General features: G+C 38.7%; 1 protein-coding gene across 2 annotated transcripts in view; it reads right to left on the reverse strand.

The window, feature by feature from the left end:
- The window catches only part of HHAT (hedgehog acyltransferase), a 147119-nt gene that overhangs the window by 73337 nt on the left and 48476 nt on the right, over positions 1–25306 (reverse strand). For both annotated transcript variants that reach the window (XM_017811609.1, XM_017811608.1), the window contains one exon: positions 1185–1386. In XM_017811609.1, coding sequence (XP_017667098.1) covers positions 1185–1386 — 202 coding nt within the window. The remainder of the gene's footprint in view (positions 1–1184; positions 1387–25306) is intronic.

Raw genomic sequence — 25306 nt, forward strand, 5'->3', positions numbered from 1 at the left:
GTTCTTTTAAAATTTCTACTATATGTGACACCAGATAAAAAGCACCTACAATTATATTTCCACATACAGCTGGATGCCTAAAAAGCTATGTTGTCCTCCAGTCTAGAGACAAACATATGCAGCCGATCAGATGGTGAAGCTCAGTCACACCCTAGAGGGAAGATTAACGGATCTGATAAACTCCTTCTCTAGGAAGGTAAAAAGCTGCTTCCAGACTATCACTGAAATCACAGTGATGGACAACTGGGTGATATAGGGTAGCACTGGCTGTTATTGTCTCCTAAATTACTGAGTTGCATCGGCTACCACATATGGGATGCTACAACAGTGAAAACTGAAATGGCTGGGATGGAGAACAAGCATCATTACTTGAGCATCAGGATTCCATCAGGCTGCAGAGTGAGTTCTCTACTCCAACAACACTATATAGGAGTAGAAATTCTGTGCCTTATCACAGGAAGGAAGCAAGGCATATGAATTATTTATTCTTACAGTTATTAGAAGATTTGGGATTAAGTAGAGAGCAAACCTGCAGATTAAAATGACCATCGACATTAAAAAATAGTCATTAAAATATTTTTAAAAATTAAAATAGTGCTTTTTGCATATGATTGCACGTCAAAGTCAATTTTGTCCTTTGGAAATGACAGCATGAAGGTCAAAAGTATAAGTAAAGTGAAAATATCAGAGGACTTCAAGGCAAAATAATAGTTTCTTTACTTGGATCTTTAGTGGCATAACATTTCCCAGTGTAAGCTTGTTCCCAGATGCAAGCAGCTGCTACATGCTCATTTGTCCAGGAAACACATGGTTAGAAATATACACTCCTAATTTTAGTGAAGATGAATATTTTAAGGCCATCCTGAGTGAAATCAGAATACAAATGTTAAAACTGGCTTCTGTTCAGCCATATACAACGTGACAAGCATTTACTTACTCCAGGACTGCAGAGGAAGCTTTTAAGACCACGCATATTTCCACTGTTTGCTTTAATGATACTTTGCAAAATTCCAGTTATATGAACTAGCTATTACCCCAGATACTGGAGGGTGAGCAAGGGAATGCTAACTCTTTTATCTGTTATCCATGACTTTAATCTTGGTTAAACCAAACTAATAACCAGGAACTTCAGATGAGCACTGAGCCAGGAAACAAGAACAGAAATAAAGAGAGATTCAACTTACAATTAAATCTTGAATAAGTGAAATAGAAAGTATCCTCTTGATGCCATTTTCCACAATTACTCCAAACCAATTAAGTGCGCCCCAGTACCACAAATAACTCTGTCCTCCGTGCCAATAGCTTACAAAGGCAAAAGTGAGGGCTGTAGAAAATAGCATTCCAAGCAAACTGGACTGAGATCCTCCCATTGGAACATAAATGTACCTGTAGGTGAAACAACAGACAAGCAACTTTGTTAGAAATTTCACAGAAATCTCAGAAAGACATTCACCACAGAACAAATGTGTTAATTTCTAGCATAAAAAAAATCTGAATAATTACCTGACATGCTCTACTTACAGAGCTTGCCCTAGTTTCTGCAAAGCTGCAGACCACTTCATGAAATCTGTGCAAGTAACATTTGGCAAAAAGACAGTTTTGTGGTCCTGGGAACTCTCTATTAGGCAATGTATAGCATAAACTACATTCTCAGAATTACAAATGGCAAATACTCAGGTTATTTAAACTGGAATAGTTCTAAGTCAGCTACAAAAATTACCCATGTGAATTTAAATGATAGAACTCTTAACAAAAAATTTAAAGCACTATACATAGTCATAACCCATAGACCATTTTCCTTTTGTCAGAAATAGACTTACATGCAAACATGTTTTATTTTTAGAAGTTTGTGATTTCTTTCTTTTTATTTCTTTCATGAAACATTATATGAAGTGAAAATATTTCCTATTTTGGTCTTATATTATAGTCTCAGGATCATGTCTTCCTAATGACCTTCAGAGCACATGTACCAAAAAAGTCCCAAAACCCATATGAAGCATTCTGCATGCATTCTGTATTTAAATTGAATCCAAGAGTCAGAATATTAGTCATTACTTGATGCTTCTAAGTGTCCAGAATGCAGTGCTCCTTCCATAAAAAGAACAGAAGCAATGGGATTCTGAAAACTGACGCTCTTTTGTGGGTCATTTCACTTCCATCCTTCCTAAATAACTACATCCACTCCTGGCATTTTCTGAGTAAAGCATGGCCACTGGCCAGAATTTATTTGAAGAAGTTGCATATTTCTGTCAACACCTTGAAGAAGCCCATCAGGCAATGGAGTCACCATCCAGCTCATGGGTACCAGAGAGGAGGTGTGCTATATGAGAACTATCAGTGACAGCTCTCCTCAGCTGTCACTCCTTCAGCATGACACACTGTACTCATTTGAGACTATTCCTACTTACTAAGATAATTAAAGAAAATTTTTTGCCGTGAAGTTTTTCTCTCTGGTTATCAGTTTTCACATTCAGAGATAAATATTAGCTTAAAAATTTAAAACGGAAATTAACATACTGCTTTTTTCCTAATCTTAGGAAATAAGAAAATAAGTAACAGGGTAAAAGAAAGTGATGAGCATAATTAAAGGGTAAGCAGAAAAGTCATTAAAAAAACAACTGTCAAATGCTCTAAATGCTCTTTAAGCATAACATCAGTACACATTTTTACTTCAGCCTGCTACAGGGAACATCTGATTACATTTATAATGTTTTCAAGCATGGGCATGCTTTTTCACTAAACATAGGAAAATAAATAGAACATAAGATCAATAGTTTCTATTTATGTTGTGTTTTTCTTCTCTCTCCCCTTCCTACGTTTAAACAATGTGAGAATAACAGACACTTGCAATCGCAATCAATTAATCTCATAGCAGAAATGTTCATCTTAGCAGTCTGTAACCAGGGGAATTCCCTGCAGGACTGTGGCATGGAAGGTGAAAAGAGCAGAGCCACAGATCCCGCTGCTTCAGCGAATTCCTTCTACAAAAAGGATTATAGAAATGAGAGAGCCCTTTTTAAAGGCTAATTGGTTTATTTTTTTAGGCAGGGCCCATTGCTCCAGGCTGGCAGGAGGAGGGCTGTCAGCCCTGCTCCGAGGCAGGGAAACCACATCCCTGAGAGGAGCACCTCCGTGCCCCTATGGCCCTGCAAGCACAGCAGTGCTTTGTTTCACAGAGCTTCACCTGGAGGAGCCCAAAACAGGACACTGCCAGCCCTGCCATGCTCAGAAAAGCTCATTCTCTGTCTGCCGTACATTTACTGAAACACAGCACTTAAAAGTAACCCAGACACTACCTGTGACAGAGACCTGACTCTAATCCCCAGAGAAACCCTTCTGCTGACTTCATAAGGCCCTGGGTTAAATCCATGGCACAAAAGGTAGCTTTCACTGCAGAAGTAGCTCTGGATTTCTGCACAGTCCCCTTTCCTGCAGTGAGACTGTTTTGTATGCTCCAGCCCTCTTGTCAGCACAGGCGGCCTCCACTGGCACTGCCATTGCCTGGAACAGCTCAGCAGCACCAACTTGTTCATTTCCAATTGCAGCTCAGTTTAGGTTGGCCTGAAGCATTTTCAGTTTACTGTGCAGAGAAAAATAGGCTATTTTCTGAGTTTTAGTGTTTAACAGCTGCAGCTAGATGATTGAGCGGCAATAACTCATAATTCTGATGAATGTTCAAGGTTAGTGAAGTTCTAGCTCCTAATGAAACCCATGGCAAATGTGCAACAGAAAATACACTTGTGCTATCTATGTGAAAACCTGTCTGAAGAAGGACAGAAGCCAAAACGACTCAAAATCTTTACTAACACTTTGACCTTCCCCTCCAGTACAGTGGAGAGTCTGCCTCCCTTCCCAGAGGAGAAATGCAAAGCAGAAAGCAATGCCCCTTTCCTTCCCTGCTAGTGCCATGAGAAAATGGAAAGGCAGCTGGCTGCCATTCCTTGTCACAAGAGCAGTAATTACTCTCAGATGGTGTGGTCTTGCCTCCCCCCATCAGGGCATTCCCACTGGCAATTTTAAAGTGGGTATGAAGGAGTGATTGATGTTGAGTCATTTCTAACAAACAGCATGAAGAGCAGATCTGTAAGTTCCTGTGTTTTTTACATAGAAAAAATATTGTGAAAAATCATTGTTACATTACAGAACAAATGAGGAAAAAAAACTTTGCTACCTCTTCATCCATGCACATCCTATCCATGTGATGTACTCGTCCATACATGCTTATGTTGGCAGGTCTGCATACAAGCAATAGACAACTCAGTGTGCAGCCAGGGGCAGAGCCTGCCTCAATGCCAGACACTTTGTGCTCTCTGACATAACCAAAATTGTTACAAAAATGCATTTTGCTTATTTTTTAGCATCCTGGTAGTTTAGAATCTAATTTCTCAATACTTTCCCTGTGTGTTTTCACGGAAGAGTACTCATTTGATTACACTTACACTTGAGTGCGACAGAGAATAAATCAGTAAAACACATTATTAAGCCAGATGTGGAAGAAACATATTACTTCTGTATTATCATTTACAGCACAACACACACTTTGTAAAAAACAATTTGTTATGGTTTAACCCTGGCCAGCAACTGAGCCCTACACAGCCCCTTGCTCACTCTCCCTTGGTGGGATAGGGAAGAAAAGGAGTCTCTTACAGTACATTCGGAGAGTTGTTAGCAGTTTGCTAACGAAATCTGTGAGAAGGGAAGGAAGAATGCAGGGGGAGAGAGAGTTCAAGGGGCAATGGCTACTGCAATTTGATGTCTTTTTTATCTGCATGCTTCCTAACTTTTCTCCTTCTTACCAATACTACTGTCTACTTTCAATCTATCCCTTCAGTCCCTCTGTACTGTGAACCCTGTAGTGTATCCAGGGAGAAGTTGCTGTAGAGCATGCTGACCTGCTGCACCATATGTAGAATAGCATTACATAAATATATCATTTGAAGCTTTCATGCAGCTTTTAAGACTATTCTCATTTCTAATCACAGAAAATCCATGGCGCAGCTCAAAATCCCCAATTCAGGGACTACTAGCACATAAAAGTAACCGTGGGTCCTCATGGCAGCCTAACACATCTCAAAGAAACACCCTTGTAGCAAAGTTTCTTAATAGCTCATAAACAGATTACACATTTACTCTAGATGTGCAAGGAGGGCAGACTTAGCTGAAAAATGTGGTGCCATTGTACAAAAAATTTATCTTCACTCACGTACTCACAGGAAAAGAAAACTCAGCAGTTATTTGGTGGTCAATGAACCAAAGGCAGACATGTGAAGGGAGGCAACAAAATATTTTGCAAAGAGAAAAGGATGTCAAGATAAGTAGATCTGAGGGTAGTAATTGGTCATGTCCCTCCACGTTGTTTTAGAAGGACAGGCAACAATGGTCCTGCTTAAGATCCATGAAAATTACAAACAGGAAGATTAGACCTGTGGGAGATGCTTAGTATCAAAAAATGCAGGCTAGGTGAGTATTTAAAAATAAAACATCAACTTGGGGGACCAAAAGTCAATCTCTTACAAAACTTTAAAGGAGAAATTTGAAGGTGAAAGAACAGATTTCTAGGCAGACTATCAGAAAGGAACTTCTAAATGCCACAGGCCAGGCTTTGCCAACCATTCCTGGGCTGGCTAGACCTCCTTTAAGGAAAACAAGGAAAGGCACATCATGCTGTTAGAAGAAAATGTTGTGCACAGTAGATGAAGAGAAGAGAAGGGGGAAGAGAACACCATGTAATTAAGAGTACCTCAAAACATCTGGAGTGCGTTTGAAGCACATAAATAGAAATTTTGAGAGGATGTTATATAGCAAAATTATTTGCACCCCCCCCAACCCTGACACAACTAAACATACATTCTTAGCCTTCCCCTCCCAAGGCAAAGATGTCAGTCTTAACTATATTTCTATAGACTCTGCTTTGATTTCAAACTAAAACGCTATTAAACATGTCACTTTCACAAACAAAGCATACTGTGTATGTGTCTTCCGAATAACAAAGCGCCTTACTTTTCATCCCATATACAGTAGTTTAAATCAGCTTATCCACAGCCAGCAAGCTGTTCCATTTACGCAATTTATCTTGATTTTAACTCACAAAGTGAACATTAGAGAATTGGATAAAATATGCAAATGGTACCATCTAAATCCCTAAAGTAATGCAAACACAAACATAATAGCTGAGGTATTTAACAGTGACATTTACTTACAGAGAATACCTTTTAAATCCAATAACCATTTTGTTAGTTTTCTTGAAGTGGTAATCTACAGAACAATCATAAGAGATCTGACAACCATTCCCTCAGAAAACATACCGTTTCTTTTCTTTTAATGACTCTACATTAAAAAGTTTTTATTCCGGTATCTTCAGAAAACCTCTAAGAGGAGCATTTATAACCAGTTAAGAATTACTCAGAAGGGCTGTTATTACTTGAAGCCTCCATACACTGCTCTTACTTCCACATGCATGTGATTGTAAATATATTTAAATCTTGAAGTAAGTGCAAGTAAAGCACCTGTTTAACTGGGTTTAAGGGCTTTCTTAAACATGTCCCTGAATTTCTTCCTGAAGTAAGGTCACACAGCAAGATGCATGCCATCTGTGATTCCCTCCCCTCTTTCCTTAGCCATTGGTCGTGCAATGTCTTATCCAGAACCAGGTGAAAAAAAATGTTAATTTGCTTGTAATGGCAAACTTCTTGTACATACATTTAATGCGTGAAGACTTTGTGTTTTATTTCAGGGAACATTAGATGCTCAAAATTCCAATGCCTCTTTTAAGTTTCAAAGCATTCAAGGGTTAGCTGTTTTACTGTCATAGTGTTTTGAGTTGGGCAGTTATATAGGCAACACAGCTAAAGTTAAAAAAGCAATAATAAAGCCTTCCATCTTACATCCTGACAACAGAAATCTCTTGTGTTTCTGTACAGGGAGGTGTTCATTTGTGGACATGTATGAAAAGCTTTGTCAGGGCAGCAGTATGCCTGGAGAATTATAAGTCAATAAAACATTCTGGGTTATTAGTTGCAAAATCAATGCTGAATGTGACCCTGAAGCATTTTGAGGATAAATCTGAATAGCCAAGGTACCATTCATTTTGCTTCTAAATTATCCCAACGACTGTCACTACAAAAAAAATTTGATTGAAATGAAAAGTGTAGCATGACATAGGGTGAGAACTAGAGGGGAATTCCCTGTAGAACTGGGGTAGGGCTTCCTTAATTTATTTATTTTTAATCCTCTTTTCAAGGCCTTAGACTATTGATTTCAAACTATATCTCTGCTTCATAATAAAAAGATTTCAGGCCCAGTTCTGCAAGTTCTTACTTCTGAGGCAGTTCTTACAATTCCTATTTTGTCAGTTCGAGCTGCCATTGACTTGGATGGAGTTATGTAGAGTGCATAAATAAAGCACACCTGTAAGTCTTTGTAAGACTGGGTCCTACATGAATAAATCTGTTTTAAATCACAGAAACATCTCCCATAAACATGACTTTGAAGGTTGAGCCACACATATTTGCACCTGAAATAAAGAAATAACCAGAGGTATTTGGAATACCATTTGGCAAACTTTCCATTAGGAGATGAAAGTCTTGTTCTTACTGTGAATGTCAATTTTTTATATCGTCTAACAATTCTGCTGGGCTGTTGGCAAAGCTATTTAAGCTCTGTAAGGTTCTCTCACCTCACCAGCTTAATGCAATGTTTAGAGAGACCTTGACAAATTCAGACCCTTTAAAATATTTAAGCTAATGTTGGCTGCAGGCAAGACTTGTTACATTACCACAAAAATGTTTAATGAGAAATTAAGTCCTTTTGGGTCACAAAGCATTAATGAGAATATTCATATGCAAGAACACTCAGTTTTACAAATATGACCTGAGTTTTCTCTCACTATCCAGTTGCTAGCATGTTTCTCACAAAAGATTGTGAAGTTTTGTATTAAAAAACCAAGAAGCGTTTAAAGTACTTTTCTTCCCTCACATTCACCACAAAAAATGGCAAAGGGCAGATAACTGGGGAATATCGAAGAAATCATTTTTAATTCACTTTCCAAGGAAGCTCATGTTTTCAAAGAGATGCATTTATTTCAAATGAAATTTTAATCTAAATCATAATGCTTCCTTTTAATAGAAAAAGTTTCATTACTGATGGAAGGCTGTGTTTAGTTTTCTCCCAGCTGCATCTAGGAAAGAAAGAAACCCTGCCTACCACCACCTGTTTGCAGTCAAAGCAAAACTACCAGTCAGCTACCTTTGATCGCAATGGAAATGGGAGAGCTTCCAGATGGCCAAAGCGCCAAAACACTGGTTAAATCGTTAAGTTCAGTGCCCCAAACCTTTTGCTGACATCAGAAACCTAGATGTTATTGCCAAAACAGCCCAGAGTTAAGTGCCTACAGCTCAGCTACTGGGTGGGAGGGGGCTGTGTCCCCAGCTGGCAGATGGAGCCAGGAAGCAGGCACTCCAGCTCCTCCCGTGTAGACCCTGCAGAGCTTCCTGAAGCTGTTCTGAACTTAACTCCCCTCAGGGGCCCAATTCATTCCTGATACAATACACCTCCCATGCGCTGCTGACATCTAGGCTCAGCAGCACAACAATCAGGCTATATACTCCTTTGAAAACACAGCTAGAGGAGGGATCTATTAATAGTACTGTCACTCTGCTTATAAAATGGTAGAGGTCAGGCTCTTTGCCAGGGAGACCAACATATCTTGCCTCTCAGAGGAGTGCTCCAGCTGTCTGTTACCAGGCTGCCACCAGGCAGAAAACAAAATGAGATTCAAAGAGTGAATATGCAAGAAAAAACAAGTCTGTGGCTAGGGCATCACTCAAAGAGATGCAAAGATTGCAGTCCTGCTTTCTGCACAAGGCATTACTCACTGTGTCCTAAATAATGATTAGACTAAATGCATAAGCAACACCATGAATAAAAGAATCAATTTTTTTCACTCATTTTCTTTACCTCTCCTGACTTACACTGGAGGGCCCGGCTCGAAATTCAGAGCTCTGAATTTGCCATCTCTCCTCATCATAAGTGTGCATTCACAACAGCACATTTTACAGTAGTTTTCAGCTACAGCTAAAGCAACAGAGACCAATTCTTCCTCTGCACATGATGGCACATACTGAAATGTCTGTGGTTCAGTTATTGAAAAACTGTTAAATATGTGTCATTTGTTGCTTTGATCATGCTGAGAATAAAGTACTACGTTTTCTCCCCCCTCTTAGAAAGCTGCTTTAAGTTCCATAGGTGTAAGCACAAGTCATTTAGCCATTCTGCTAATCTTAGTATGCCAGGTACATGAGAAAAAAATGCCAATTGATCTGAGTGTGTGAATTCAGATGTTTAAAATACATTCATCACCACGCACTTAACAGCTACCTTTTCCAGCACACCGCTGACAAAGGAGCACATGAAATGCAGTCACTACAACAGAACCTATTTATTTTCCTTATTAAACCATTTTTGCTTAGAGACAAAATGACAAAGTTAAACAGCCCTCTGCAATTTGCTAGGTAACAGAAAGACTGTTTAATCTTTGCAGATTCCTTTATGGAGAGCTGGATGATTCTTTTGCATTTTTATATGCCTTTGTACACATGCACCTCAAAGGGCATGTCTGTATCCACAGACCACACAGCAAGTTCACCAAACCACACAGTACTTTTGCCTCACTGGGCTGTATAGTTCTATAGACAAGCAGAAACCAAGATGTCAGAAGATTTTCACATGGGTACATCAGAAATACAAATTTTTGTGAGACCAGATTAATGTTCAAGATCTGAAATTCCAAAGTCACTGAAGACTCTGTAAGCATTACAATCTTCAGATTATAAAGCAACATCAATAAAATGTACTTCAAATGCATGTCTGAAATAAAGTAAAGGCATGTAATTAAGGAAAGCAGAAATATAGAACAGACATAGCTTCAATACAGCAGGAAACTTGATTAATATCAGTGTATCTGCTTAAGGAATGCATATTCCTCCAAATTGCATGTGCATAAAGTTTGGAGAGTTAGACTTTTGACATTATTCCAAACTGAGTAATTCAGTCATCTCTCTTGAGCTCACATTTCTTAGAAAATACTGTCTGCAGTTCTGGGAAAAGAGTATTTATAAAGTACAGCCAAGGCATTGAGATGTCTAGGCAAAGCTGGGATAACTAAAAATTATACAGTACCTTCCACCATAAAGAACTTCTATACACTCTCCTGTGTCAAAAACCCTTCAAACACCAGCAGAATTAAATCTCCTCTTATGTAGTGTATAATCCACATTTATCAGCCCAAATCAACATTGTTTAATTGTTATAAAAGTGAGAATGGATATAAATTTAATTAAGCAGAGTAAAGGCAAATATTTACTTCTCTTGAAGTGGCATCCTTAAATAACGATGATCTCCTTTTTTCTCATTTGTAAAGAAAGAAGACATGCTCTTCTAACACCAGTTGGGAACATGGTACTATACAGATAAAAACTTAAGTGAAAAATGTCAATTCCTGTGAAGTCAGCAACAGGGGACCAGAACTAAACAAACAAATTAGTTTTAAACATACAGCAACAAAGTATTCCAATGCAAAGGAAAACTTGAGAAAGAAATGCTGTAAGCTACAGCCAGAAATTTAAATATATATGCCGGGGAGGGGGGGGGGAAGGTGTATGCTCAAGGAAAAATGAACAGTAAATGTCTGCCAGGGAAAAATAATCTGTTAGGGTATCATGGAAGGTTAAGTAGAAAGTGTACCATAAATTTTCTTATCCTGCTACAACACTGAGCTGTATGTCTATCCAGTTGTCTAAGGGTAATCTTTTTGTTAGAAAGAGAGAACAAATAATGATTGATAAAATAATGACTTTGCAGTGATCTTCATGAAAAGCCCCAAGAGGATGAATCAAGAAAACTAGTTTTAACTGGTAAGTACAAATGGAAGCCAGAAAAGACAGAAAACAGGTTAAAGACCATTAAGGCTGTCAGCATTCTAGTCAGTGTACCTTCATGAAATTCTCTGAAAGGTATTCAATGAAGCATCTGGTTTACACATTGGGTCACCAGTGATTGTTTTTCCTGTTTTCTGCTTCTTGAGATTTCAACAGACTGTAAAAAGCAAACAAACTCCTTTTCTTTCTTCAAAAGTAGGGGTAATCAAGCAGAAATAAAAAAACTTCATCCAGCTTGGGAACTGGCCAACAAATTCCTGGTGGTACTTGGGAACACACTATGAAATATCAGCTTGCTCTCACAATATCCTGAGGACTCAGGGCTAACCAACTAAGAAATATCAGGTAGCTTCAAACAGTTAAATAGAACTAGCAACACTAAACTGGCATGTTTTCCCAAACAAATCTCAAGAAGAAATGAATCTGTCAGACAGCAATCTAAGAACATCATGGTAAGATAGCTGTGGTTTAGCTTTAAAACTGCTTGAATTATTCACCAAATATTGAACAAAGCATTTAAACTGTTTCAATATTCATTAACTCATACCCCTCAGCAACAGGGTGCAAGTACCGTGGGAGAGTATCAGACAGTACAAAATCCATCTATCCTACTGCAGTTTTGCCATGATGGCAGTGAAGATGCCAAAAATGAAAGATCATGCACAAACATACAATGTCCCATCATAGTAAACACAACCACATAGTAAACAAACCTCCTCAACTGGGAGGCAGCAGGCAACTGGTGCTCTCAGTTGTTCATTTTCCACCGTCTTGCAGAGACCAGCCCTTCACTGGAAAACAGCCTCTTCCTGTCACAAGTCCCTGCTCACACGGGTATCACTCAACTTGGAGAACTGCAAACCAAGTAACATTATTCAGTGCTTTCTGCCTCCATGCTGAGGCCAACCCTGCCTCCAAGACCATCTTTCCTTTCCACGGGCAGGGAAACTACTTCAGAAGGAAGGATGTAGGGGTAGAGCATCCATCAGCTCCTGGCTGAGACCACGAGCCAAGAGGCAATGAAAAGGTACCTGAATTAGATGCATCCTCGTCAGTGATTTAACTCTTGGCCCTGAAGTAGACTAGAAATGCTCAACCAGGTTAAGGAGTATGCTCCCATTCCCCCCCACCATTTACCTAAACCTCATGGTTCTCAGTTATGAACTCATACAGTGGCAGAGCCATATGCACAGAATTCATGCATACCAAAAAGTCAAATATAATTGTCTGGGGTCAAGTGCATTCACAACATCCTGGAACTTCTTCTGTTTACATTGCAAATGTTTTGTTTAACACTGCAGAGATTGATAACCATGATCCATCTCTACAGTACTGTTTACTAATGTTCAGTGAGAATTAATGTGAAGTTGAGTGGCCATAAAATGATACTTCCTCATTTTTACTTGCTTGTCCATTTGACTATTAGTGATGCTAGCCATCTTCATTTGCTTCTCACCTTTTTCTACCACCTAAATACCCACTAGTCCCACAACAGCAAGTCCATCCTCTTCCTGTAACTATCTGGTGATTCTGTCATTGCCTCAGTCTCCATTCTGTCCTGTACAGTGACAGCCAATATCTGTTTATTTGCTCCTAAAAGAAAAGGCCAGACCATATTTTATTTTATTGTCAGCAAGATTTTTTTCATCAGTTTCAGATGGATAGGGATCTAGATTCTGTGCTCATTTTCATTTCTAAGCACCTTTCACACTAAGCATCCTCTGCTCCACCCCTAAAATTAGCCAAACCAAATATTTTTAAATTTGAGAAATGAAGAATCAGAAAGATCTCTTGACCTTTATTAGTTACAGGGATGATGTTACAACTCACTGCTACTTCAAGAGAAAAAAGCATTTATAATTGTGTGTTTATATTTCTTTTTCTGTATGTATTCACACAAATGCTTTGGCTGGACCCCTGCATGTTTTGTGAGGTTTGTAGATGCAGAGGTGAGGTTTGTTAAGCAGAGCACACATTTAGCAGAGCTGCGGGACAAAAATAAATTCTTTCACCACTAAGTTAGTTTGGAGATTGGATTTAGCAGAGCAAACTTGACAGTTATATTTTCTCTTTGAATGTTATTTCACTTTGTTCCATTTCCAGAGCACTAAAGGATGCATTAAAGAATTCCCATTTCATTGTTAAAAACAATGTTTCCTACATTAAAATTCTTTACTATAAAAACCTGATACCTCATCTCATACTCTGGGCAGAATAACTGTACATAATTATGACCTAGCTGTCCAGTTTTCATCTTGTAATCATTCATGCATGAGAACTTTTACTATACTTCCACAATCTATTGATATTTTTACTTGCATTTTGATTGAGAAGTAATTATCTCTATAGGGTGGAGAAACCATTAAGAAAATACAGTACAAACTAAGCTACAGTCCTTAACATTAAGCCTGCCAGTTAAATCCTCTTCTGAGCACATGCACAGTACTAACATTGCAGTTAAGCTGCGAGGTATCAGTGTTAAGCTCCAATTTATTTAAAGAACAAACACACAAACACTATCCTCTATATTTCAGACTTTCTTCTGTTCCTTTATGGGACAAGCTGAGCATATGACACAACCTCCTGAGGTAATCCCTCTTGGACAGCCGTTGTTCCCTCACTCCCTTATCACCTCTCCTCTGAGCTGGAAAGCACAAGCTGCTGGGGCTACTCCTGAGATCCCAATAGGTAATGGCTTTTCTGCTCCAGCCTGCCATGATGAGAAAGACTGGAAATCAAAGGATCCAATCACAGACTCATTTAAGCAAGTTCTAACATCCCTTTAAAGCTATAGGGGACAGCATAAAACCAACTATAACAGTTCATGTTAAAACTTCTAAAGCATCCACTGCTGGCAGAAGGTTGAGGATTTCAGGCAGGGCTGCTGCCATTCAGAACAGGAGGTGATTTTTAGCTACTGGTGTGACAAGCACAAAGAATGAACAAAAGTGAATGCAGGCAAAATTTAAACTGTAAATTGAGTTTTATACCTAATTCTAGTTGTGTAATACACATTTCTTCACAATGATAACCCCTGTGATCAACAGGATCTTTGCACAGGACAGATATTTTTCTTTGCTAGCTGTATCTGACAAAGAAAATCTGCTCATAATTATCATACAGCATCTTTTAACCTTGTTAATAGAGTTCAATATTAAATCTGAGTACATTGTGTGAAGGAAGCCTAGCTGTCATTCTATGACTTGTTTTGCTGAGCAGGTAGAGTTTAAATCAATAGCAAGGGCACTCTTCTCCATCTTCTACCCTTGGTTACCTTTGCCATACTTTTCCACTTTCTAAAGAAAAATAGCAATAAGAAAAAACACCATGCTGTTCCACTTTAACTTAGAATTTTTGAAAGGTAAGATGGTCAAGAAAACATGTTTATTATTAATCTTTGATTTGTGAACAAAATATGTAGCAAATATTTTCTGTCTGTTGCAAAGTCAAAGTACAGGCTATTCAAGAAAGAGAGATTGAAGGAAAACAAAACTATCAACCACTGGTGCTTGAAGAACTCTAATACCACTCAGACCATTGCAGGGAAGAGTCTGGTCGGTAGTATGACACAAATACATTGCTTATTTTATGTTAGTCTGCTGGAAAAAGAGGCAGAGAAGTCTTACATCATGCAGGCTTGACTCCTGCCTCTTGAGGTTTTTTGCACTGAGTGAAAACAAGATGAAGAACTGAACTGCATCACCTGTTTACTGTGTAATCTATTAACAGCAACTGATTCACTTCAGTCCTGTTTTAGCATTATTTCAGTATCACTTCTAGTCTAGTCATTGAGATTCAGTAATTAGGAAAGCATTCTCTTTCCACATTCCTTATAGCAAGAAATGAAGCAGCAAAGAACCTTTTGCTGAATCCATGTATTTTATCTTCTCTGTACATAATCCCACAAGGGTCAACAATACCACACAGCCATGTCACACTGCAGAAGACTGGTCACAGATATTATCCAAAATCACATAGCAGCCCGTACAGTGTGCTTGACATGTGAGACAAGCCTGTCCTGTCCATGTTTCAAAATTTTCTAGTTGATAATGCTATTTAGATTTAACATTCTGCCATTTCAGACAAAATCATTATAAGTATAAACGCTGTTCTGCTGTTACTGGCTCTGTGTATTATGTGACTGAGCAAGACGAGTGATGTGATTACGTACCAATGGTGTATCTAAGTTTTACTCATCCCATGTTAGGCACAAACCTGTCTTGTTTAATTGGACAGCATATACATGCTGTACTTACATAATATTTAGAACCCGAACCTTTTAAAGTGATCCAAGGGGCTTTCCATTTATGTATTCACCCTCTTTTCAAACAAGTAGTAACTGAAACCACTTTTTTCTGCTTCTCACAGGCTCCTGGACTGCACATAGTATTTTTTTCCAACATATTCCCTGCTGCACTGCTGCAAATTTGTCTCTTATTTACCATGACTGGAGCACTCTCTCAAAAACCAAACCCACTTAGGACTACCAGTCACTAAATCTAATGCACAGAAACTGATCCAGCACTTGGTGCAAAGTATTCAACTACTCCACCCCTGCATCTGGAAAAGGACAAATTAGGATAGCATCATGACTTGCACAGTGCAGTTCTACCATCCTCAAGACAATATCCAGTGTCCCTGACTCAGCGTTCTCCATGTCTCATGATTTGGCAGGAAACCTGTAAGCCCTAGGCATATTTTACAATGCTACCTTGGTTTCATTTCTGAGAAGGACTTAGTAGCTTGCCACCAGGTAACGCTGTACTGGGCTTATTAGAGCTCTAAGGAGCACAGCAAGGCCTACACCCCCCCACAGATCATTCTGCTAACCCCATGGGAATTTCTGCATGTACATGTGAAAGAGAAAAGGAAAGAAGAGAATGTTATACTGACAGCACTTGACTAGTTCAGAGGTGAGCACGAAGCTGTATCTCTCATTTGTGTTTGCTCCTAGCAAGGCATGATCAAATATGCAAGATATTCAAGTTGTCAAACGTGACCAAGATGTTGGTCATGACCATTTCCTTATTGTAATAAGAAAATAATTGCCTGACATGTTCACCTTCAAATTCTAGGCTTTCTTAAGTTATGGTAATTCTGACATTAACAGCAGATATAACATGACTAAACAAAGTCCCCAAACCATTTTATATAGACCCAGAGTTTTCATCCCTACTGCACTGCATCAGCTTCATCTAATAGCTAAGTGATTGAACTCATATGCTTCAAAGCAAACACAGAAAAGGATCTGTCTAACTGTGCTGGCATCATTTGCAAGCACCCTACTTCTTGTTCTCATCAGCAGGTTTGCAGGAATGGAGAAAAGATCATGAAAAGAATTCAATGTAGAAATGAAATGCAGAATGAAGTAACCCACTATGCTTTTTTGTTCCTTTTCAACATCATTTTCTTCCTATGCAACTAAAATACAAGACTCAATTTATGAAAATTAAAGCAGAGTGAAGAAGGAAAGAGAGACAGAAATTAAGTGTATCTTAGAAATTTGCCATTTGACCGATAATGATGGAAATGGTTTTACTGCCCAGATGGTAATTATGTTTTCAAATTATATCATAATTATTCAAATGCAACTGACCTTGCCATGTATAACTTAAGAACTGCTTGTACAGTAGAAAAGACAGCTTTTTAGACTGTTTGCAAGCTGAAAGTTGATTATGCTGAAACATTGCATATCGAAGAACAAGGTGTTCTGACTCAGTGAGAATGAGCTGACTGGAAGCAAGGTGAGACACTAATTAAAATCTGTGCAGCACCTGGAAATTAGAAAGTGATTTAAGTCAAAGTGTCATTATTATCAATGTATGAATATGTATCTCTCCATGGATGAAAGAACATATAAGAAGAACATAGCTAGTAGTTCTTTATTCTCTAGACCCTTCAGCTTATGTAGGAATTCTGCACTGATATGTCTGATGCTAAAGGTTATTTTTAATATGTTTCTCAACTTTTCCAAAGAGATGTTATTTTCTTCTGTGTACTTGGGAAGGGAAAGTTAAACTCTCAAAGCAGATAAATTACATGTTGCAATCAGACTTAAAATGCATAGAAAAATACCTTTAAAACATGCAATCTAATCTAACAGGGTTCAGCTGGTTCACATTCTCTAAGTAGGGTTCAGTAAAGCTTCTCATACATTGGTACATGAAATAGATACATGGAAAACCATATTAAGTCAGATACCAAAGTAAACAAGATTTGTTGTAACTGTCATAGTTAAAATGCAGATTTTGTTCTGTCAGACCAGAAAGTTATACTGAATGTCATCTTAACATAGTTTATTCTCTGCATGTCATGTGTGATCCAGGATACCATTCAAAACAATATTCAAAAGATTTCTGTTTGTTCCAAAGTAAGTTTCAGGCATTGGTAAGTGTTCTATATTTCATTTAAAACAGTCTGTGCTTGTCAAAATTCTTGCTTGTTCTACAAAAATGCTTATCCTAGCCCCACTACTACAGTATCTGAATGCCTTCTAGTATTGTATTTGTGTCTGTGTGTATATATATATATAGAGAGAGAGAGAGAGAGAAATGCCACCAAATCCACCATACTCTCTGGTTTATTCATTTGTCAGAGAGGGAAAAATGTGTGTGCAACATAGCATAGCAGTACAGCACGGAGGGAGACTATGCATACATTTTTCAAAGTGCATTTGGAAATGAACTAAACAAAGTTTGGAACCCTGCTCTGCCTATGGACTAAGAGATGATACCATGGCCCTTAGGTGCTCACTACAAAACCATGGGCTATATCATCAGATGAAATAAACTCCTGAAAATTTCATCTTCAACCTGCAGCTAGAAAAATTCATTACCTTTGAGGATTAGGATTACTGACCCTGGTTGGCCTTCTGCATCTTCACAATGAATTTTTTTGTGTCTCTGAGCCCCACGGGGCCCAAAATTTGAACTTGATTAGTACTTAGTAGGGCAGAAGTATACAGACTGCTAGTAGCCCACAGCAGTGAAAAGAATTCAGTCTTCAGTGACAGCTGGACCATTCCATGTACATCATCACACCGTGGCACTCTATCTAGGAACAAAAGATTCTCAGCCACAAAAGTTATAAAAGACAGAGCACTCTCTGAATGTAACAATAGGTTTCAAGGACACACTACATTGTGCTGCTGAAGATAGCTAAACTAGAAACTTTTGAGACTATCTGCAGGGCATAAAAAGCCATCAGTGACAAAATACAAACCACTATACAAAATCAAGCAGTGTTGCCCTAGAATCCAGTTCCAAATCCTGTCCTGTCCTCCCCTGACACTTGAGTTGTATGAGATAGTACTTGATGGCACCAAGGGAGGAAATTGCTTATTATATTTCCCATTATACTTCTGTAACTATGTATGAAAATAGGGATGCCATCTATAGATATGAGACATTGCATAATGACAGCCTACAAATGTAATATGTCAACAGAGAAAAAAACAAAGATGACAAGGAGGTTGTAAACAACCTAAATCAATCCACTGCAGGGATAATAAGAACCATCCTCAAAGTCACCCTTCCAGGGGTAAAGCCAATTGTTTATAACTTGTAACTGCATCTAAAACACCCTGGAGGCAAGGAAACGTGCATCACCTTCTGTTGCCAAAATGAGCAGAGTTTGCCCCCATTATCCAACCCTGCAACAAGCCACTGCACTAAGTAACAACCTGCATGAACATACAAGTTTACATTTTCAGTGTTTCCATATGCATTGGATGTGTATACATTGCTCAGCACAGGTATTTTTAGACAAATCTTGAACAGATCATCAGGATACAGGAACTCTTCCCATAGGATGCCATGGAAACACAGGGATATAAGAAATGCTTTCAGGTCAGCCACGATGCCATGTACGTGTCCATTAGTGCCATGTCTGTTCCAGCTACCTACACAGGAGTTAACAAGACAGACTTTTGGAAAGTAAGAAAGCAGACTGGGGAAAATGCCAGGTAGGGCTGATTGACATGGAGCAGATACTGTAATTAGCTGGAATTAACGGTCATCCTCGCTGCTATTGGTTTTTTATCACTTTATCATCAAGAACTATCCTGAGACAGTGCCCAGATAAGGTCACTGCAGCACTAAGGAGGCAAGCTGAATGGACAAAACTAAAAGTTAAGAGTGGCAGAAACTGTTAAGGTTATAAAAAAAAACATCTGACTGAGAATGACAAAAAGAGAAAGGCAGAGATAACATGAATAGATGCTTTTCAAAATAGACAAAATAAATTTACCCATTGCCCTCAAAATTTCAAACACTTAAGGGCATTGAATAGAAAAGATTACACTGAAGAATCAAAATTTAAGACGCAGAGAGGGCAATGACCAGTAGAACACAAGCCACAGAAACAACATTGCAAGAGGAAAGTCAGTTCAGGTGCAATAATACAAACATGTAATTTTCAGTAGTTTTCCTAAGCAGTTTTCATTTTCTAGGCAAAGAGCCTCAAAACCTGTGAAAAATCTCAGGCAAAATTTGAGATTGACAGCAAAGAGGCATAAAACAGTAATATTTGGCTATCTGAAATTCTCTATTAGGTAAACACGGTGCAATGTTTGGGTTTTTTTCCACAATCCAAACTTACTACATTTAATTTCTTTCAATTCTATTCATTAGATGTACACACTGCAAATAATATGTTAGAAAATTTTGGTATTGTACCAGAAAAATATGACTGGGGCAAAACTTTATGTAACTGTAATTTTATGTAAGTGTCCAAGTGAAAATGGCATACCTATTCCAACATTAAGAATTTCAGATATTTGTTTTATGTAAGCAAATCAAAAAGTAGGATGCTGAACCTACAGTTCCTAAACCCAGAGCAAGGTACTGAATAGGAATCTCCATTTATAGTATACACTGGCAGTTTTCCAGAAAACTCTGAGAAAGATATATACCGTGAAAAGGGTCAAGGGCCAAGTCTGAGCAATCTGAGTTTGAATTCAGTATAATCAGTGTAATGATCTAGGAAGCAGGCAAAGATCATGTTATCAGTTTCTTCACCTTTTCTCACAGTGGTTGCTGCATTATAGTGATTGAACTTCCCTTTTTGTGCAAGTTACTGGGCAAACAAGGACAGGGTGCAGAGATGCCCAAAGGAGAATTGGTCATTGGAGGACTTCCCATACAGTTTAATAGAAACAGCTGTAAAGGAACTGAAAGACTATGCAAATTTCAACTTCAATTATGTATAGAGTTAATAGTAGAAGTGATTGGTAAGAACACTGAGTTAAACTAATGCAGGTTAATGAAGTAATTGCTTGGAAGCTACCTTCTTTAGAACACACTGAGAGGTTTTAGAGGAGAAATGTTACAAGTAACTCATGGATTGAGATCCTTATACTAAAAAACATAATCAAGTCATACAATACATGCCTGTAGAAAAATTCCTAAACCACTTATGAATCCTGTAAAATTCTTCTGGAGCACCCACAGTATCTGGGAATGCAAGGTCAGGGAGACTCCAATGGCTTTTCCTGTTTCTTTGTCCAGAAGATAGTTACACAGGCCAGAGCACTGGCCTCACCATACAGGATTTCTGTCTCAAAACAAGGGTTTAGGGAGCAGACACACAAGATGGCCTAAGGAGCCACCCCAGCACACAGGATGAATTAAGCACCAGCAGTTTAGATGAACATTTTTTACCAGGCAGACAACTGAAAAATGGACACAAGAGCCAAGTGTTCCTGACACAAAACTATCCCATTGCACCTGTTTGAAACGAGAACTCACAGCCAAAAACCTGGTTTAGATTCAGATGCAAAGTCATGGCCTTCAGTGTAGTGTGCTAGAAAAAAGAACTCCTATAAGCAAATAAGTAAAGCATATACTATGTCTCTAGGCAAGATATTACGGAGTACTTTTACTTTCAAACACAGACATCTATTACTGCAATATTCAGTGGGGCCATTAGTTTTGGTAATATGTAAATAATGCATCCATAAACACAGACATCTAGGACTCAGCACACAGTACTTATTCACTGTTTTTCATTCACCAGGATTGCAGAATACAGATGTTAGCAAAATACCAACAGCAAAGTATATGAACACTATTCAGGAAGTGTTTGGGTTTTTTTCTTTAAGGACAGGAAAATAGATGTTTGTGCTATAACAACAAATGGTGCAAAGATGCCAGACATCAACTGAGGAAGAATACTCTTACCTAAACTGATCAACAGGCATCCATTTCAGAGCAGCTCTTGAGTAATACAAGAGACTTTCTGGATACCTTTTCCAAGCAAAGGCTTTTCTTTACAGATCACAGAGGCAGTATTGGAAAATTTATTCATTCATTTCTACCTTTATTTAAATAATTGAGAGTCTGTTAACTAAAGTGGTTTGTGGCAGTCTCCTGCCAGGGCTGAAAGACAAGGTAATAAGCCTAACACAGCTAATTACAGCAGCAACTATCCTAAATCCTCTCAGAATCTGTTCCACAGAAATATGACATTTCTGTGAAATAATTACCTCTTACATGCCCAATCCTATTCCTGACATGCATATTTTAATGTTCTGACATTTTAATGCCATCTGCCTCCAAGGAGCCCAGCCTGATACACTTTTAGAACTCAATCCACACACTGTCTTCCTACTCCCAATCATTTCACTCTTCCCCTGAATACAGAGAAATTGTTTTTCCAATGCCCAGTGTTATGATTCGCCATTTGGCAGCATGACTTAGCTATCAAAAGCAAATTATAGCAATTTTCAGCCTATTAGTATTTGTTGTGGATATGGTTTCTGTAAAGTGAAGAGGAATCAAAGCCCATCCCTTTAGATCATGTCTTCTGAATCATTTGTGCATGCAATGGAAATAATGCACAGTCCTGTTTTCTCCTCCTCCTAACCCCATGTCAATGGACAAAAAAATCTCCTCTAGTGCCATTTACCTCAAATCAGAAAAGGGGCAGGTATAATGAAATTATGAAGTGCCTTCAGTCAGACAGGATTAGTTGAGGCTCTTATCTTCCCTTTCCCATACCTTGCCTACAGAAACAGCAAAGAGAAAGAAGCACATACACCATAGAGAGTGAAATAATTGTCTTGGGCAACTTGTCTACTCCTGTCCCTGATGTGAGAAGCTGAAACAGTGTGGCTTTACATTTCAGATTAAATCAACCAGAAACTAATAGTATTTAAGAAAGAGTTAAAGTCACTAAACAGTATTTTCCCTTTTGAGCACTTCAGCAGAGCTGGAACTGTAAGCTGTACAGATCATGTACAGGTAAATGTGCAGAAATAAGGAGAAACAATACTTATGTCCCTGTGTTTAGTAAACAGTGATTTTCAAACTAATGGACTCAATCCTGATTCCAGTTATGTCAGCTGTGAGATGAGTGCTTCTACAAAGGTGAAAAGGCTACAAATAATCATTAATCATCAAATTACTGAAAATACAGGAGTATTTTCCAACAGAACCATCTGCCAGTACTAATATAAGACAAAAGTAAAACTGTGTTCCTTCTCCCTTACTGTTCCCCCACTTTGTATTCCCTGCTTTCTCTTCTAGGTCTAGTGATTGACACCATGTACTGTCCATTTCTGTCAGGACTGGAAGATCACTGGCACTGCTGTGTCAATGCTCCCCTCCTTGCAGGCTGTCTCTAACAACTTTGACCTCAGATTTCTCACAAAGTAGGCAGAACTGTGACTGAGCAACTGGTTGCCAGGTGCTCATTTATAAATATTTAATTGATACCTTTTTGTTTAGTAGCAACAACTCAAAAAAGCACAGATGGAATGATATTAAACCCAGAATAAATTAATAAGTTCACAAACTGGTTTATTACATGTAAAAGAATGCAAATAAATAATCTCTCTTTAAAGCTGCTTTTCATTTCCTTGTATTAAGAAAAATGTTGATCTTACATTTTCCCACAAAAATCTGAAATTTACAACCAAGCTAAACCAACAAAAAATAGAAAGCCATGTTCAGCATCCAATGCACAACTAAACAGAGTTATTTGGGAGTTTTCTTCATTAACATAATTTTGTGAGGGCTAGTACTAAATTGATTACTCAGAAAAAGAACTCCATGCCTCCTTAATGATCACAAATTAAAATGCTGGAAAAATAATCAGACATGTGCAACAAAGAATTTTAACTTAGAACACTTCTTTAATTTGTTCCAGGACTACTGCAATACATATCTACATAACTTACAGGACATTTTGTTCAAAAGACGGCAATAAATGTGGAATGATGTTACGGGCAAAGCTCTCTAGCCTGCCCTGGCTTGGGTGGCTCTCTGAAACACCTCTGCTCTAATGCAGGCAGTGTGGGGAACAAACAGGAGGAGTCAGAAGTCTCTGTGCAGTTACATGACTGGAGCACTGTGATGGATGGATATAAGCTCTTCAGGAAGGACAGGACAGGAAGGCCAAGACAGGGACTTGCTCAATATGTGAGAGAGCTGGTGGAATGCATGGAGCTCTGCCTGGGGACAGGTGTCACCGTACCAGGTATCTCTTACAGACCTCCCAGTCATGAAGAAGAAGATAAGGCCTTCTTCGAACAACCAGAATGAGCCTTATCTCTGTTTCTCATGGAGGATTTCGCCCTAAGATCTGCTAGAAGGACAACACAGCAGCCCTCAGGCAATCTAGAAGACTTCTGGACTGAATTAGTGACAACTTCCCAACACAGATGATTAAGGAAAGGTATTCTGCTGGACTTCGTACTTACAAAGAACTGGTCAGGGACAGGAAAGTAAAGGCAGCCTTGGCTGCGGTAACCACGAGATGATGGCCTTCAGGATCCTGAGGAGGGTAAGCAGGACAGTAAGCAGAACCACAGCCTTGGATTTCAGGAGAGCAGACACCATCCTTATCATAGATCTGTTTATAAGAATATGGCTCTGGGATATGGCTCTGAAGAGAAAGGTACAGGAAAGCTTGCTGATACTCAGGGATCATCTCCTCCAAGCTCAAGAAAGGTTCATCCTGACAAATAAGAATTTAAGAAAAGGCAGCAAGAGGCCTACGTGTGCGACCAAGGAGCTCCTTACTGAACCCAGGCATCAAAGGGAAGCTTAAAAGAGGTAGAAGTACTAATTTCATTGTTAGTCTTCTGAGAATTTAGGAGTCTGAACTATGGGACATTTTGTTTGCTGATTTATTTCTAAATTATCCTTCTGACAAAACCAGGACCTACTGCATGCACCTCTGGGCAGACTTTTGCATCAACAGTTCTTGGGGGCAGGATCAGGACCTAAAATCACATGGTTTTCCACAGAGAAACAAAATCTTTATTTCTATAAAACATACGGAAACAGAACAAAGTCTGTTGATCTCACCAAAAAAGATCATCTCAACAATGATCTTCTGGAAGAGATGTATTGTCAAGGTCTGAGGCTGTAAGTAATGAGGACAAAACCAACAAAGCACAAAATGCTGACTCAACATCATGGCATTAATAACTTTGTTCTTAAATACCGAGGAGAAAAAAATCGCTTTACTCCAGAAAAGTAATTTCAGGGGAGATTTAGGTTGGACATCAAAAAGAATTTCTTCACGGAAAGGGTTGTCAAGCTTTGGAATGGGCTGCCCATGGAAGTGGTGGGGTCACCATCCATGGAAGTGTTTAAGAAAAGACTGGACATGGCACTGTCCAACCAGACCATAGCAATCAGTGCTATGGTCTGGTTGACAAGGAGATGATTGGTCAAAGGTTAGACTTGATCTTGGAGGTCTTTTCCAACCTAAATGTTCGTGATTCAGTAGAAAGTGGACTAAAATTTACTCACACTTATATTACTATTAACTGGAATTAAAATGTCAAGTCATCAATTCTGTGAACTGCTGATTAAATATTTAATATCTACAAAATAAGTTACATCAGTGTTTCCTACATACTGCCCTCAAGAGACTCCTTAGGACACATGAGAGGAGTTGGCATGCTGTGACCACTGTGCACAGGTTCTGGAGAGTCCCTGCGACATCAGTGAAATAATAATGACTCAGTCAAGATGTAGTTGCCTCAGGAACACTGATCGTAATCAGCACAAAGATTGTCAGCTTTCTTTGATTAAATAATTTGCCAGTTTGATCCCCAAAATGATCTGTGCATCCACTGCTCTAGCAAAAGCATGCAACTTCTACACATTTGCTTTCACAGCTGAAACATCTTAATGAAAGCAATCATTATTTTTGTAATTTACTTCTGAACTCTTCAGAGACGCTATCAACTGAAGCAAGACACTTCTGCCTGAATATTGCTTTCTGAGCCTTTTGTTAAGGTGGAATAAATTTGAGAAAAATAATTTCAGGCTTTCCTTGTTGACTTGTTCTGTGCACATGACAGCACTTCATAAAACCTTGTGTCACTGCTGCTGGTTTGAGGTGGATCAAGTTTTTAT

The sequence above is a fragment of the Lepidothrix coronata genome, unplaced genomic scaffold (assembly GCF_001604755.1).
Source record: "Lepidothrix coronata isolate B3197 unplaced genomic scaffold, Lepidothrix_coronata-1.0 Scaffold33, whole genome shotgun sequence".
NCBI lineage: Eukaryota > Metazoa > Chordata > Aves > Passeriformes > Pipridae > Lepidothrix > Lepidothrix coronata.